Here is a 16180-nt window from a genome sequence, read left to right as displayed (position 1 = left end):
CAAATGAGGAGCCCAGCTGCTGGCTGCCAGGATGACCAGAGGGAGCTAGGGCCCACACCTGCCAGCGGTCAGCTGCCCAGAAGGGGCAGGGCCTGGTCCATTATAACCCCAGGGCTGAGGCCAGGGGAGGAGTTCCCTGCCAGCAGCCCAGGGGGAAGGAGCTCTCCCAGAGCAAGCAGGGAGGAGAGGCCTGACTGCAGGTGCAGCCCCGAGACTGGTAAAGGATGGAGCACCCCGGGGGTGGCGGGAATAATGTTATAGCCGGGCAGCTAGAGTTTGTTCTAGCCCAGGGGCTTGTGTTTTGTTTGCTGTTTTTTACCGGTGGGTTGGAGAAGCTATAAGGGGATGGAGGAGGCCTCATAGGGGACCCACGGCAGTGTGGGGACCCCAGCTCCAGAGAGGGTGCAGCATTGGGGGTGCACCAGCCCTGAGCGCCAGTGAGGGCGCAGTGCGAGGTGGGGCTGCGGAGAGCCCGAGCACCATTGAGGGCGCAGAGCGAGACAGGGCCCAGACCGAACAACGTCGGCTCCATCTGCGAGGCTTGGGGCGTGGTAAAGGGGTGGTTGGAGCCATGCATAGCCCATAAGGCTAGGGTGCCCCAAAACACCCGTTGTACCATGTATCTTGGAGCGGGACCTACCAGGGGTCCGGGAGTCCACGGGGTCCGAGTGTACAGCACAACGTGACCAAGAGGGCGTAAAGGGCAGCCTCCCAAATATATATTTTATCATCAAAGACATGGCGGGCGAGAGTCGAGGGTGCTTATTGGGTCAACTTGGCATGGTAAAGGGGGCCTTAGGAAGATCACGGCCATCCTGCTGGACACCGCGCCATGACAAAGGGCCATCAGAGTGTGGAGACCAGCCATCCAGACACTCCTGTCTCGCTGAGTATTTTCAAGGACTGAGCATCTGTGATAGCAACAGCTATCGTCCATGGCGCAGTACTGGGTATACAGGATTTAGGACTAGTACAGAGTAAGCACAGATGTGGGGAGAGAAGTCTTTCTTTCTCCTCGCCCACCAAGAGAGAGGATCGCTGACATTTGTCTTGCTCTGAAGCTTCCCAGGAAGGATGGTGCCAACTGGACAAAGCCTGTTTTTTTGGAAAACAGTAGCCTGGAGTATCTCTGGAGGACTCCTATGGATGTGTGCAACATGCAGGTGTCTCACACCAGTGCCCAACCTGATGGGTGAATCCCAGCTCTGTTCTCTAGCTGGCCTGAAATCAGGGTGAACAAAGCCCCTTTGTGAACATGGGCTGGAGGTTCTGGATTGCCACATCCTCCCAATCCCAGCAGCGTTGTCTCCCCGGTGGAAAGACCCCACGTGCATGCTCCCGATCCCAGCAGCGTTGCCTCCCTGGTGGAAAAACCCCATGTGCACGCTTCTGATCCCAGCAGCGTTGTCTCCCTGGTGGAAGGGCCCCACGTGCATGCTCCCGATCCCAGCAGCGTTGTCTCCCTGGTGGAAAACCCCCACGTGCATGCTCCCAATCCCAACAGCATTGTCTCCCTGGTGGAAAGACCCCACGTGCATGCTCCCGATCCCAGCAGCGTTGCCTCCCTGGTGGAAAAACCCCATGTGCACGCTTCTGATCCCAGCAGCGTTGTCTCCCTGGTGGAAGGGCCCCACGTGCATGCTCCCGATCCCAGCAGCGTTGCCTCCCTGGTGGAAAAACCCCATGTGCACGCTCCTGATCCCAGCAGCGTTGCCTCCCTGGTGGAAAAACCCCATGTGCACGCTCCTGATCCCAGCAGCGTTGCCTCCCTGGTGGAAAAACCCCATGTGCACGCTCCTGATCCCAGCAGCGTTGCCTCCCTGGTGGAAAAACCCCATGTGCACGCTCCTGATCCCAGCAGCGTTGCCTCCCTGGTGGAAAAACCCCATGTGCACGCTCCTGATCCCAGCAGCGTTGCCTCCCTGGTGGAAAAACCCCATGTGCACGCTCCTGATCCCAGCAGCGTTGCCTCCCTGGTGGAAAAACCCCATGTGCACGCTCCTGATCCCAGCAGCGTTGCCTCCCTGGTGGAAAAACCCCATGTGCACGCTCCTGATCCCAGCAGCGTTGTCTCCCTGGTGGAAAACCCCCATGCGCATGCTCCCAATCCCAGCAGCGTTGCCTCTCTGGTGGAAAACCCCCACGTGCATGCTCCCAATCCCAGCAGCGTTGTCTCCCTGGTGGAAAAACCCCATGTGCACGCTCCTGATCCCAGCAGCGTTGTCTCCCTGGTGGAAAAACCCCATGTGCACGCTCCTGATCCCAGCAGCGTTGTCTCCCTGGTGGAAAAACCCCATGTGCATGCTCCCAATCCCAACAGCATTGTCTCGCCGGTGGAAAGACCCCACGTGCATGCTCCCAATCCCAGCAGCGTTGCCTCTCTGGTGGAAAACCCCCACGTGCATGTTCCCATTCCCAGCAGCGTTGTCTCTCTGGTGGAAAACCTCCACGTGCATGCTCCCGATCCCAGCAGCATTGCCTCCCTGGTGGAAGGGGCCCACGTGCATCCTCAGCACTGAGCTGTTGCTACCTCTGCTTGGTCCCCCGCTCAGAGCAGCTCTCGGGGGTTTATAGAGGTGGTTGGATCAGTTAAAGCCTTGGCCTGAAGAACTAGGACTCCTAGTCTAGGCAGCAGAGCAGTAGTCCCAGCCCATGGCTCACACGGCCTCTGAGACCCGCTAGCGTTGTTTAGAGCAACTGAAAACTTCCCGGCGAGGTGGCCAAGGAGACCAAAGTACGATGTTGCCTGCGGCACGCTACTTGCTGAGCATTTTAGCCTTGGGCCACCCTGGTGCCTTCAGGTCCAGAGGTCCAAGGTTCAATTCCCATTGACCACAGCCCTACCAGGAGCACTGATGTGGCACTGGTGTTGCAGCAACTGAGGGCAATAAGCAAGTAAACTGTACTGGCACTAGCACCTTTCAGGCTGATAACTTTGCCCATGGTGGGAGGCGGGCACGCCATTTGATTTATACCAGTCCAGCGGAAGTGGTATGACTTCTGATATAACAGTGGCCCTAGCGGACGCCGGTCATACGGCACCTTTCCTCCACGCTGGACTCGCAGCCAGAGAGGCTTCTCACTGCTTTTCTGTGCAAGGAAGGGGCAGGGAAGCTCGTGTCGATTCTTGCGACAACTGCTATCTTTCGACGCTGTGCAAACAAGATTTTTGGACCAGCTGCATTCCCTCCAAACCTGGTCATTGTCCCGGCTTTCGATAGACTTTGGAGCCGCGTTTTTGCCTCTGGACCTGCAGTCCTGTTGTTACATGACCCAAGGAAATGTCATCCCTATCGGTGGAGTGGTTTTGTTAGGAGCAGTCCGTCAATAGATGCAAGAGAGACTAGATCAGCGTAATGAGCAGAACAAATAACGATGGGGCAACACCACCTCTGCAGTCGAATTGCTTTGATAGCTCCACAAAAGGAAGCTTTAAATCTCTTTTGTTCTGCGTGAATAATATTTTGTAACAGTGCCTCATTTGGGTTCTTTATGATCTGTCAAGGCTTAGTCAGGCAGTAGCCCTGCCTCTAATTATATTGCTCTTTGTAATTATTTTGCTCCGTAAAAAGAAGAAAATTACTGTCTGGATATATTTATATACTACTCCAGGTGATGCTACAGAGAAACCTGGGATTAGATCAAGGATATCTTTGCAGCTTTAAGGGTTAGCAGCGCTTTGATTTGGGAGTCCCTGTGGTTAGATGAAAGCACTCTTCGCAGCCTTTTGTGTGCAAAATGTAAAAAAATAATAATAACCTAATTAAATTGTATTTCAAGGGCCCCGACCTCCAGGTGGTATGGATTCATCTTTACTGACTCATGTTTGGTGAGAGTTAGGTCCTAAGAAAACTCACCCTGGCAGGCCAGACGCTGCAATTTTTAAGTGTCTTGTTACAAGTAATACAAGAGCGGTGTTGTAGCTGTAGCGGTCCAGAAATGATGCAGGAGGCAAGGATCCTTAGGGTAATATCTTTTTGCTGGACCATCTGTGTGGCTGGTATAAAGATAGCCACGCTTTCGGATGTGAGGCATTCTTCTTCAGGCCTCTGATTTGCTGCGCCTAGCTTCCGATAATCGGGCTCGAGGAAGTAATTCGTCCTTTTAAAAGCTTGTCAAACTTTCTTCCAACGACATAGATGGTCCAGGAAAAGATCTCATCCTGAGAAATCCTTGCCTCTTGGTACCAGGGCAGAGTTAAGGCTGTTTTGGCTGCTGATCAATTGTTTTTTCTCTCTGATGGTCTCAGAGGCCAGGGTGGCAGCCAGAGCAGCAGCCAGGCTGATGATCACCCTGCTGTTTCCCCTTCCAAGTCTTGGTGCTTTCACTGCGGTTTTTCTCTGCGGCCACTTGCAAAATATCAGTGGTTCTTGTGCTGCACCTCAGGAATAAAGCTCCCGCTCTCCTAGGGCACAGTCCCTCTGCAGCTTATATGAATAAGGAGGATTCTCCCTTAACAATACTGGACCTATGACACATGGTTTTTCCATCCCGTAGAGGATCAGGGGAGTAATATACTGCAGCCAATTCCTTAGCATGGTAAGGAGTTACTGTCTACCATAGACAAAGCTGCATTCACCCCCCCAGTTCCTGGCACATGTGAGCAAACTCCACTGCAGCCAACCCCCAAGGTTCATTAAAAAGATGTGAGCTCATTAAATCGATGAGGTCTTTATTCGGCAGCGTGTATTTTGAAGGAAGGATAAAGTTCTCTCATCAGTGACTTAACATCAAAGTTGTGGTAGGGGCAGGCTTGGGAGAATGGGGATAACCATCCCAAGGTTCATCAGCTGCTCTGAAGCTTATCTAAGCCTCTCTGATTAAGAAATCAGGTTGTGAGTCTCATTTGGAGCTGGCCTCTGTTGGTGCCAGCCGGGTGAAGAGCACTGCAAGAGCAGCATCTGTCGTGGGATTTAATGAGCAGCCTATTTCTGTGAAGTGCTCGCATGCTGGGGTCTCACCTCCACCCAGCAGAAAAGGTCCATCTTTAAAGGCTCAGGGCCAAGTTATGAGGGTTTTTTTCTTTTTTACATCCAGCTTGCATAAAACCTTGACTGTGTAAGAGTTCGCGTCAGTCTTTCATTCCTTTTTAAGTGAAAGATTCCCCCCCATACACTTTTACCACCGAAGGAAAAGCTTTTTATTCCCTGAAATGCAATGGGCCCTTTTCGGGTAAGGAAATTATTTTTGCAAAACAAGTTACCGGGCACGTCTACACATGCACGAATGTGCTGTAGGTACAGCGCATTGAGGTTAGTATCTGTAATGACAGGTATGAACTGAATACACAGTAATCGGCACTACGGTAGCACCGGCACATGCCTTTTTAGTGACGCTGATGCACACTAGACTAACTCTACTGCGCATTAGCACAGCTCTTGCTGTGACACACTAATGTCCAGTAGAATTAATCTACTGCGCATTTAGCGTCTTGTGTAGACACTCCCATTGACATTGAAACATTGCATTCATTATGCTCTAGTCAAATTTGGGGGGTTTTTGGGTGGGGGGGTTTGGTTAAAACGCTTATTTTTCAAGGTTAATCTAGAATTTGAGAAACTAATTTGTTTCAGTTAACAAACTACCATAACTGTTGTGGGGTTTGTTTTATTTATTTATTTTTTTTAATAATTGTTTTAAAAATTTTGGAGGGGAGCTTTTGCTTTAGAAAAAATACCTCTCACCGAGTGCTCGTTTTCACCGACTTGGAAACAAAACGAACTTTGTAAAAAGCAGGAGAGCGGTATCCTGGTGCCCTTGGTCACACTGAATAGCACGTCACTCTATTAAATAGAGCTTATCACAAAGGGCATTGGAGCTGAGCTCTCTGCGGGAGGGTGGAGGGGTGGTGTGGATGTCCCTTGGGGTACCTACAGAGAGAAAAGTGGCCCCAGGGGCATGTTGTAATGGGTGTTACTCAGCAACCTGAAGCCTGTTTTCTTCCTGCCTTCTCACCTCCAACAGAAAGAAAACAGAAAAGCTCCTTATAACCAGGCACTAAAATTCAGATCCTCACAGGCTATTTAGGCACTTGACTCTTAATGGTTTCATCAAGTCCTGGGTGCCAATCCCTGTGTTTAATTCGGATTGGTGGGTTTTGATTTGAATTGCACACCTTTTCAGGGATCCGAACCCAAGAAGACCCTACATGGATCCTATCCGGCCAGTCCTTAACTCACCCAGAGGTACCGGTATGGTTCAAAGCAGGGCTGGTGGCTGATGCCCAACTTAGTCTGCTCAGGACTAGATCTTATCCCACCTATTAGGTGGCTAAGTATGACTCTATTCCACCCTGCTCAAGTCCCTGAAGAATATTAAAACACTGCTACCTGGCCTGCGAAAAGGAGCCATCAGTAGTCAGACCCACCTGCTTCCTACATTTAACTATTTCCTAGGGAGCTGAGCAGGGTGCAATAGGATCACATCTTGGTGACTGAGTGATAAGTATAATATGCCCTGGGCCTTAAGTCTTCATGGAGCAGGATACCCAAGCAAGTTAGCTTGGGTCCTGGAAGCAGTGCTAATCACACCGGCATGGCATGGTGCCCGGGTTAACTGAGGAGCAGGGTACATTAGCCTGCACACAGCACCATGCTATCACTTCCAGTACCCAAGCCAGCTGTCTGGGAGCTCACCGGGGCATCCGTGCAGCACTGCATTGCACCATGTAGACTAAGCCAGACATGAACTCTGCTCCGTGGAAAGAGGGGAGAGGACTCTGAGCAGGTTGGTTGATGCCTGGGCTTGGCCCGGTCTCTTGTTCATCGTGGTGGGGTGGCTCCGAGGCTTGGTTCGGGATGTGGAGGTTTTTGGAGCAGAGCCCAGCTGCTGTGAATGGCTCTGCCTCCCAGGGCTTCTATGGGTCAGATCAGGTTTTTCCACCAGCTTAAAATCTACCCAATCTCTGTGGGGCCAGCTTGGTCCACCACAGGCTGAAAGCCCTTGCCATCCATGGACAGTTTGTGGAAGTGTGTATTGAGTGGGGACCTAACAGATGGGTCTCGGGGCATCTCCTGGAGTTTCTGAATAACATGAGCCACTACCCTGTGTTGGTCTCAGCCGAAACGCCAGGGTAGGAGGCTAGGGTCTTACAGAGATGAGGTCCATAGGAGGCAGGCACTGAATGGCCCAGGGGGTTCAAAATGTATAGATTTCATAGACATCAGGGCTGGAAGGGACCTCGGAAGATCATCGAGTCCAGCCCCCTGCCCAAAGGGCAGGAAGTCAGCTGGGGTCATAGGATCCCAGCAAGATAAGCATCCTGAAGTATCCCCTTCAGGACAGCTGCTGGAGAGTATGTTCATTGACCTTCTCTGTTCTGCCATAGTGCATAGCGATACTATGCTCCCCACCCACCTTTCTCACACACCAAATCAAGACTTCACATATCTTTTATTTTTTTTTAAGGCCAAGTGTCTCCAGCTACTTCATCAGGCCCTCAGAGTCCACGTTAAAGTCCCCATGAAGTGTGCAGAGGTGATGACACTAAATGTCATTTCTTTCCCTCTGCCAAGGGCTCAGGTTATCACTTTCTACTGCGCCATCCCAGAGCACCCTGCCTTGTCTCTTGTGGAGAGTGGTATTGTCCTGCACGTCGACCTTGGTCATTTGAGATCATGTGCATTGCCCAGCAGGGCTTGTTTAACTGTTGCGCAGCGAGTATAGCAGTTCTCTGTCCCTCTTTCAACTAAGGGTGCAACTGGGATCTTAGGACTTTTATTCCTCATCCCAAAAATGGTGTGTCCTGCCATTCTGTACATGCATGGTAGGACATGCAGTGTTTGCAACGGGGCATAAAATTCCTCAGATCTCAATCACCCACCTGGAGGTCTCCCCAGCCTGATCCCCAGGGACTGGGCTGGGGGTAGGCCTGGAACCCAAGGCTGTTGCACGTGATGCTACAATTGGCCGATGGTTGGCATCAGCCAAGGTAACCCTAGGTCTGGAAAACATGCGACACCTACAATTTAAGGCACCGTACAAACCAGCTACAAATATGTTCTGTGTTATATGTGGAACATCTTTGTGGCTGATTTGCAGTTTACGGTGACATAACATGGCCAGGATATGTGACATGTTGCGATTTATGGTGCGGTTAACGCGTGAGTCATGCCACAAATGTAACGGCTGCCAGGCCCCCTCGTGGCACTTGCTTTGCACTGTGCATTCATACCCTGAGGCTTCCTTCCAGCAGAGGGGAAAATTAAAGTGACCAGCTGGGAGAAGAAGACACCAGTCTTTAGTGCTAAGGGTTTGAAAGAGAATGGATGAAGGCAATGATCTTCTGGAGTTCTCCCCACCAACAAGAGGCAGCCTTGTGCTAAAGCTCCCTCCAACATCAGTGGGAACAGGGGTAGGCCACCCCACTTTGAGAACAGAGATAGTCTCACTGTCCAGGATTTGGTACCGGGTCCTCTTCAGCTCTAAGTGCTTGAGACTGTGGAGGTCTCATCACATCCTTTGGGAAGCTACCCCTAAATGGACCCCAAGCTCAAACTATTTTTGTACTGTTCAGACGAAGTGATCCATAGCTCACTTCTCCGCCATTACACCCATGCCATCTCCTCTCCCACTTCTTCTGGGAGCAGAAGCCTAGCACGGGGCACTTGATTGTATGAAGGCCTAGTTGTTCCGTCTCTGGATGGGCGGTGAAGTGGGTTATCGCCGAAGGGTCTTGGCAGGTGTTTTGCTATGGAGAGGACTGCAGGGCAAGGCCTGTCTGAGACATCACGATAACAGTTCTCTGGGAGGATTCCCCGGTGGGGGTCTGTGAAATCTCTACCCCATTGCATGTGGGAACGTTGGTCCAAGCTAGTCGTAGAGCCCGGATGTTTTCCAGAGAGAAGCATTAACCCTTCCAGCAAGGTGCCTTTCACAAGCTGCTTCACCCAACGGGGCCGCTGGCCTCCTGGGTTAATCCCACTGAAGTTAAAAAACTCCAATGTTTGCATTGTAGCAGCAGCCTCCTATGAGTCTATAGCCTCCCCGCCACTAATCTGCAGTCACTGTGGGAGTGGGGGTTGTATAAACACCCTTCTATCGCCTCACCTGTCCAGTGCTTGCCAAGTTACACATACCAGTCACCATGTCACACATACCAATCATGCCAATTGTCACCTTATTTCTCCTAAGCACTGAAGGTCTTTTATTTATGCATAAAGCTGTCAGGGCAAAGCTATGCTGAAGGTTTCACCAGCTAGAGATGGGCTGAACCAGGACCCCCGATCTCAGCCCGGTGCCCTTTGCTAATAAAGCACAAGTTAAAAGTGGGTGGAGTGTAGGGGGGTGGTATAGGCACCCTCCTGCCGATGGGAGCTGTGAATCTCAATGCCTGGTAGCAAGCCAGGGGAATTTGGGAGCTGCATGGCCTGTTCCCCCGTTACCACCCCGTCAGGGACCCCACCTCAGACTCAGCACCCCTGCTTTATTGTGTTTTCTTGAGCATGAGGCTGCTCCCCTGGCACTGGGCAGGATCCGGCCCGCTGCAGCATCACCCTCCCAACTGCAATGAGATCAGGTCTCTGTTCAAGAGAAGGTCCCCGGGCGGATGGAGGGAGGCACAGGGCAAGCGTCTCCAGCAGCGCAGCCGCGTCAGCCGTGCAACTCCTTGTAACCTCTGTTTCTCCGTTCCGTTCTTTTTAGTGCAAATGACAGGACCCGGGAGCACGCTGTGATTACAGGGGACACTTGGGAGCAGAGCAGCTGCCGTGTCGGAGCCGACCTTTAGACCTAAGCTGGCTCTGCAAAGTAAATAATGCCAACCGTCCTGTTTTGTGTGGGGTGGGCTCGCTTTGCAATGATGTTCCCACAGCCCGAGGAGAAGGCAGTCTCCTTTCCCCTGGTCCTATGAATAGCAAAAATATGACGGATCCAACACCTCCAGCCTGAGGGGCTCCACTGCGGGCCAGCGTTGTGACCCCTGTTTTAGAGTGGGACCCTGAGGTCTCATTAACCTCTGCCGCAGCAGTCCCCGACCCTGTTCACATGTGCACACCCCCAACAGGAGGTCTGCTTCAGGAAACGCAAAGTTGTGGACCCCACTGTGATAAAAGCAACCTTCTCTCCACTCTGGGGAATGCTACAGGTTTTCGTGTGATAGATCAGCTTGTCCTCTGGCTTAAATCAGCCTTAGCTGAAGATTTGTCCCTGTATCCACACCATGCTTTGGGAGCCTTGGATGAAAGGCAGCATGCAAAAACCCCATACAGCAGGCTGCTCAGGTCGGGGACCTTGCTACACTCTCATGATACACTGATGACTCTAGCAAGAGCAGGTCCCCAAAGTCCTTGTTCAGCAGAGAGGCCAAACTCTCCTTGGCATCAGTGGAAGTCAATCTGAGTAAAAAAAATGAATTATCCCCAGGGAGGTTTGGCCCAAAGTCCATTTTTATTACAGTGTCTCCTTCTTCATTCCACTAGCAGCATCGCCCATCACTTTGATTGGAATAAGCATCTGCTCCTCTTATCCGTAGGACCAGGGAGGTGCTTGGCACAGCTGGTGCATCTGTTGGCTGTGCTTCTGACAGCCCCTGCCACGGTCAGTAGGCCCGACTCTCCCCAGCTCCGTGCAGCCCCGACAGTGGTGGGGTGCGACCTTCCACGTGCAATGAGTGGAGAGAGTGCTCACCCCCCTCATGGCTAAGTGTGAACGATTAGCCCCATATAGGTGTGTGGAGCCTGGGGGTGGGTTTCAGTGGAGACAGGATCCATCAGCACATGAATAACAAAGAGCTAGTCCAGGCTTGGCGCAAGTCACTGAATACAGTGAGAGTTTTTCCAGTGACTGCGGTGACCCCCGGGCTGTTCTCATCATGTGCATCTTCCCTGCAGTTCTTCCCTCATGTTTAGAAAATGGGCCCCTTTTCATTAACAGCCATCCCTCTGAACCCGAATGATCCAACTGCAATCAGCAGGGCAGTCCGAACAAAGGGGTTTGCTGTATTTTTTCTTTTAACGGAAATCATTTCGTACAGGAAAGGAGTTGATTTCAATCAGGATTATCCAACTGGAGCCAGCAAGCGGGGCTGCCCGGCTTTGGAGTGGCTGGGGGCTGCAGGCCTCCTAGCCACGGGCCACTGTGATCGCCTGCACCCCAGGTGCATGCCATGGGGGCTATATACATCACTGCACAGCCCCCGTTGCTGCCACACCACTCATGTCACCGTGGTATTGTGTGTGCTCCCCCAGCCACAGACGCACACACAAAGCCCCCTCCCCTGCACCCTATGCAAGCCTCTGCACCTCCTGGCCCCCCTGGCACGTGGTGGGCAGCTCCTGCTGCACCCCAAGTCCCCCTGAGCTCCCCAAGCAGGGCTCCCACAGCCCATATTACACCACCCCCTCCTCCTCCGCAGCGGAGGGAGCAGGCAGTGGAAATCATAGGAGAGAGGGGGAGCCTGGGGTCTCCAGTGGCAGCAAAGTGGGGAGCAGCATCCAGACCAAAAGCCCAGGGACCTGCATGTTACTCCCTTGGGGACCACATGTGATCTGCAAGCCACCAGTTGGACAGTCCTGATTTCAATCAAAGAGAGGTTCGGTTTAATCTGCAAGAGAATGGGAAGTCCACCATTATGGTACTGTGCAGGTCTCTCAGAGTCTCTCTTTAGTCAAAAACCAAATAGAGATGGTCCCAGAGCTTTTATTAGGTACATTGGCCCTGCTTTCAACATCTTGTATCTGGTGGCTCATCGGTCCCTGTGGATTTCTGACCCAGGCCCTAACCAAAAAGACTGAGTGTAGGAAGCACATCCTAGACTTGACATGGATTGCAGTGCATGCTGGGACAGGGCCTTGGGAGCTGAGTCAGCTGAGGGTTGGCACCCGTGCCATGCAAGCATGCCCAGTAACAGCGGGGCTGATAGGTTTGCAAGTGAATAGTGGGTTTTAGTGTCCAACTGAAGCTATGGCCTGATTTTTCCAGAAAGTCTCAAATTGCCACCCTCAGAAACTCAGGCCCTGTGACATGTTTATCACCTGAGGAATCCAAAATCACTAATGACCTTTGATCCAAAGCGATCCACTGTGATCTGGGAAGAGAGAGCCTCTTTGGCCAACCACTGAACATAGGAGAGGTGCTAAATGAGATGTCTCTATTTGAGAGAGGGCATCTCTGGAGGCTGCTGAGCCCATACCGAAAACACTGCATTTAGTGCTAGGCTCTTCCATGCCAGAGAGAGGGGAGGAAAGAGGTGGGGGAATTGGGAGAAAAACACCATAAATGTGCAGGTAGCTGGAGAGCCTGAGCTAAGCAGGAACAGTTCAAGAGGTTTTGGCTTAAATCACAAGGAGGAGAAGCATGATCCCAATGGGCGTGCGTTTGGAAGGGGACAGGAAGAGGAGATGCCTGGCAGACATGTAGGATGAACAGCGGGAGTGGGGGCATTTACTGGGAAATGTTCTGTGTTAGGGTGAAGCCACACCTTACACTTGGCCCATACTAAATCCATGGCATTTTAAGCAGTGTTAAAGTTAGAACGTGCTATAAGCCGTCAAGGGTTAATACCATTTCTTGCCTGTACAGCTCTGACTTGCCACTAGAGGGTGGCGAGCAGGGGTGTGGTTAGGGGTCGGGACACATGGGATCTGTCCCTGCTGCGGGAGGGACTAGGAGCAGTGCACCCTGGGATGATGGAGGACTGCAAATTGTTCGTTTTCTCTCTGTGGAGCAGACTGCAGTTACCCTAAAACGACCTGGGTCGCTCAGCCCAGAGGTAACCCTTGCCTGAAGTGGCGTACCTTTGAGATGCTCAGAGGGCACTTAGCATGAGTTAACGAGCTTTAAACTAGGGGTGCTCATGGTTTTAGTGCCTTAGTATGGTCTAAATGTAACATTTAACTTCACCCTGGAGCACAGCCTGCCCAGGGAGGTACTGGGAGCTCCATCTTTTAGGGAAGATTGTACTGGAAAATTGCCTGTAGGGAACCATTCTTGCCAGGACCATGGATAGACCAGGCAGGGAGGGTCCAGTGCAGGAGCTTACAACTGTGTAAGCCTGTTTTGCCCCTAAAGCCATTGCAAAAATGATTCAATACTGGGAGCTGCAAATAGTTATTGTAAACCTCCCCAGAAGAACGGTGTTGGGGAGCTCTGCTTGCTCCAGCACACAGAGACCCCTCCACCTGCAAGAGCCCCGGATGGGGAAGAGGAAGGGTCATTCTGCTGCCTTGGGACGGGCAGGGTTTGGGGCATGTAACAGCAAGGGAGTTGAGAGCTAGGTTGGGGCAGATCTGGGGCCCCGACAGACATGCTGCTTCAGAGACTCACCCCCCTGTTGCTTCTCACATGAACAGTGAGGTCCTGGCTACCAAGACCTTGCCCAAGACACAGCCAAGGGTGCAGATACGAAACAGCACAGGTCCTGCTCCACAGGCAGGGAGGGGACAATTCCTGCCATGACTTCCCGAGACCCCCTGGGACTGAGGCACATATTTACTCCGCTTTGCCTTGCACTGATCAAGAGAAGATGGTCAACAAGGACCGCTCACTCACCCTCTCTCACTTTCCTCTCTTCCAGTGCCACTGATTCACGCCCTGACTTCGCCTCTTGGTTGCCATGGCCAAATTAGAGACCCTGTCAGTTCTTAGTGACCCAAGCTACCAGAGCCAGGAGACTTTCCACTCTTTTGCCTCTAGGTCCTCTGAAACCTCCTCCCAGAGCACTATGGGAAGCGTTGGCAGCGGCGTCGCCAACGAGCAGGAGTTTGCCATGAAAAGCGTGGGGACCAGGACTCAGAGCAGCAGCAGGCAGGCAGACGGCTCTCGAAATGGCTATTCCACGCGGGAGATCTCCAACCGTTACTCCGGGGAGGAGAAGACGTACAAGACCGAGAAGATCTCCAACTCCCTCTACATCAACGGGGACTTACGCAAGAGTGAGAAGCTGAAGACGGACATTTGTGGGAATGTGACCACCAATAACGAGAAGAACATGCCGCCTCCTCCCCAGTACAGAGAACCCAGTAATCCACCAAAGATATTGCCGATCTCTGGGAAATTGGACCAGGTAAGAGGCTTTTCTACCTTGGTGCCTGGTGGCACCTGCTTGAAGTGACTCTAATGACACAATTTGGGAAGACTTTGTTCAGGGGAATAAAGAGCACCCAGATCCAGATCTGGGATTGTCTGGCCAGTTCAGGAGACTGGAGGAAGTTGGAGGAACTCAAGGGATTGGCAACCTTTCCCTGCCAAGTCTCCCAGACCAGCAAACAAGCGGATGTTGCTGTCGGGAGGCCTTTGTGCAGTCCCCGTTGAGTTCCTAGTGCATAAATGCCCACAAGATGTAAACTGCCACGGTAAGCGGTCCCATTTGTTGGTAGTTGGGGCAGACTTGCCAAGGATGGAAGGAGCCATGTACCCTGAAGGCCCGCTGGAAACAAAAGACCAGATCGTTAGCAGGTGTAAACCGGCAAAACCCCACTGAAATGAGTAGCCATTCACACGGCTATAGAGCTGGTCTGGGGGGCTCCAGAGGGTAAGGGCAGCATTAGGGGAGCAGCCATGCCATCCCCTTCAGCTTAGAAAGGAGCACAGTCTCCAGGGGCGCTGATGTGATGCCTTTCAGCAGGTCATATGGGCAGGCCCCAGATCATTGCTGTCTGACCCTGACCTTTTCAATGCTGGGGTTGATTCTAAGTCTATCTTGATGATGAGTCGGTCTTCGATGATGATTTTTCTGAGTTACTTTTCACCTACAGCCCCATTCAGAGCTCTCTCCTACTCCCCTCAAAGATTTATCTCCTTAAGGATTGGAAAAAAATGAGGAAAATTTACCCCATTTTTGTATCCCTCGTTAGAAAGAATCCTGAGTTTCCTAGGCACATTCATGGGTGGAAGAAAATGAGAAACGCTTTCTTTAGGGTCACCCAACTGTTGCATAAATATAAGTTAGTTTCCATGTAGAGGAGAGTTGACTATTGACAACTGGGGAACTGAATGCTTCTGAGTCAGGCATTGCTGAGTCCATGGAAAAGTCATTCCTCCCTTCTGTGCTGTGCTGGGGTTTGAAGTGCTTTGAAATCATCCCATGAAAGTCTCCATGTGAGTATGATCTCCAGTCCATTAAAATCAATCCTGTTGACTCCTCTGGGCTTTTCATTGGCTCTGCTCAGAGTAGATAATTGGTATTATTAACTGTTATTCTGCACTAATCCAAGGGCTTGCTTAGTTTTCAATAAAATGGATTAGATTCCTTTTAAAAACATGCCCTTATTGAGTAAAGTCCTTCAAAGCCAAATGCATTGCAACAAATAAGCTTACAGATAATTCTGAATAATCAGTGTCCAGACTAATGTCCAGGCCCATACTCAGAGGAAGATGGTGCCTCTTCTCTCACAGAGGGAATTGTAATAGACTGTCAAAGGATAACCGTAGAAATGTAGGAGGAATCATTAAGGCAATCAGGACTCGTAGTAGAGATGATATCTTTTATTAGACCAACAAGATTTTTGCAAAAAAAAAGTCTTTAATTGCAAGCTTTCGGGCACCAACACCCTTCATCGGGCATTGGAGAAAAGATTGTAAAAGTTCTCCTGGGTAGAAATGAAAGTTTGTATTTCATAGGATTTCACAGGGGAATCATTATTCACTTCAGTGTTAGAGACGGGGGAGCAGAGTGCTTTAAGAACAAGCCTGGGAGCCAGGACGTCCTGAGGCCAATATTAAGCCTAAAAATCGATGACTTTTTATTTAAAAGTGACGAGTGGAAGGTACAGGGGCTAACTGACCTCTGAGAGAGGTAAAGTCACTGTTATTCCATCAACCATAGCAAAGCCTCTAGAGCAGGGGCGAGCAATTATTTCAGGCAGAGGGCCACTTACCAAGTTTTGGCAAGCTGTCGAGGGCCGCATTTCCCTCTCCAGTGCAGGGAACAGCCCCATGGTCCCAGGCCAAAAGCCTCTTCTAGTTGGGGGAGCGGAGCTGGGGGGCCTTGATGCTGGGTCCTGCTGCCAGCTTCGCCTGGGTCCTACTGCCCCTGCCTCCTGTCATCTTTGACAGGCAGTCAGGAGCAAATAAATATTAAATTTTCTAAATGTTTTAAGGGCCCTGCGGGCCGGATAGAATGGCCTGGCAAGCCAGATCCTGCCCCCAGGCTGTATTTTGCCCACCCCTGCTCTAGAGCTATCCTGATACAGGCTTGACCCTAACTGTTGCATGCTGTTTTGTGTATTGTTGGAGCATCACT

General features: G+C 51.4%; 1 protein-coding gene across 18 annotated transcripts in view; it reads left to right on the top strand.

The window, feature by feature from the left end:
* Positions 1-16180, top strand: part of LZTS3 (leucine zipper tumor suppressor family member 3) — a 115421-nt gene that overhangs the window by 88763 nt on the left and 10478 nt on the right. For 5 of the 18 annotated variants that reach the window (XM_025200651.1, XM_025200650.1, XM_025200652.1 and 2 more), the window contains 3 exons: positions 9643-9747; positions 10422-10536; positions 13514-14002. In XM_025200651.1, the coding sequence (XP_025056436.1) occupies positions 13553-14002 (450 nt within the window). In that variant the 5' untranslated portion in view covers positions 9643-9747; positions 10422-10536; positions 13514-13552. Of the gene's footprint in view, positions 1-9642; positions 9748-10418; positions 10537-13513; positions 14003-16180 lie in introns of all 18 variants that reach the window. The other 13 variants (XM_025200649.1, XM_025200655.1, XM_014518652.2 and 10 more) reach the window with 7 other exon arrangements.

The sequence above is a fragment of the Alligator sinensis genome, unplaced genomic scaffold (assembly GCF_000455745.1).
Source record: "Alligator sinensis unplaced genomic scaffold, ASM45574v1 scaffold12_1, whole genome shotgun sequence".
Lineage (NCBI taxonomy): Eukaryota > Metazoa > Chordata > Crocodylia > Alligatoridae > Alligator > Alligator sinensis.
This window is presented reverse-complemented; position numbering and strand designations above follow the sequence as displayed.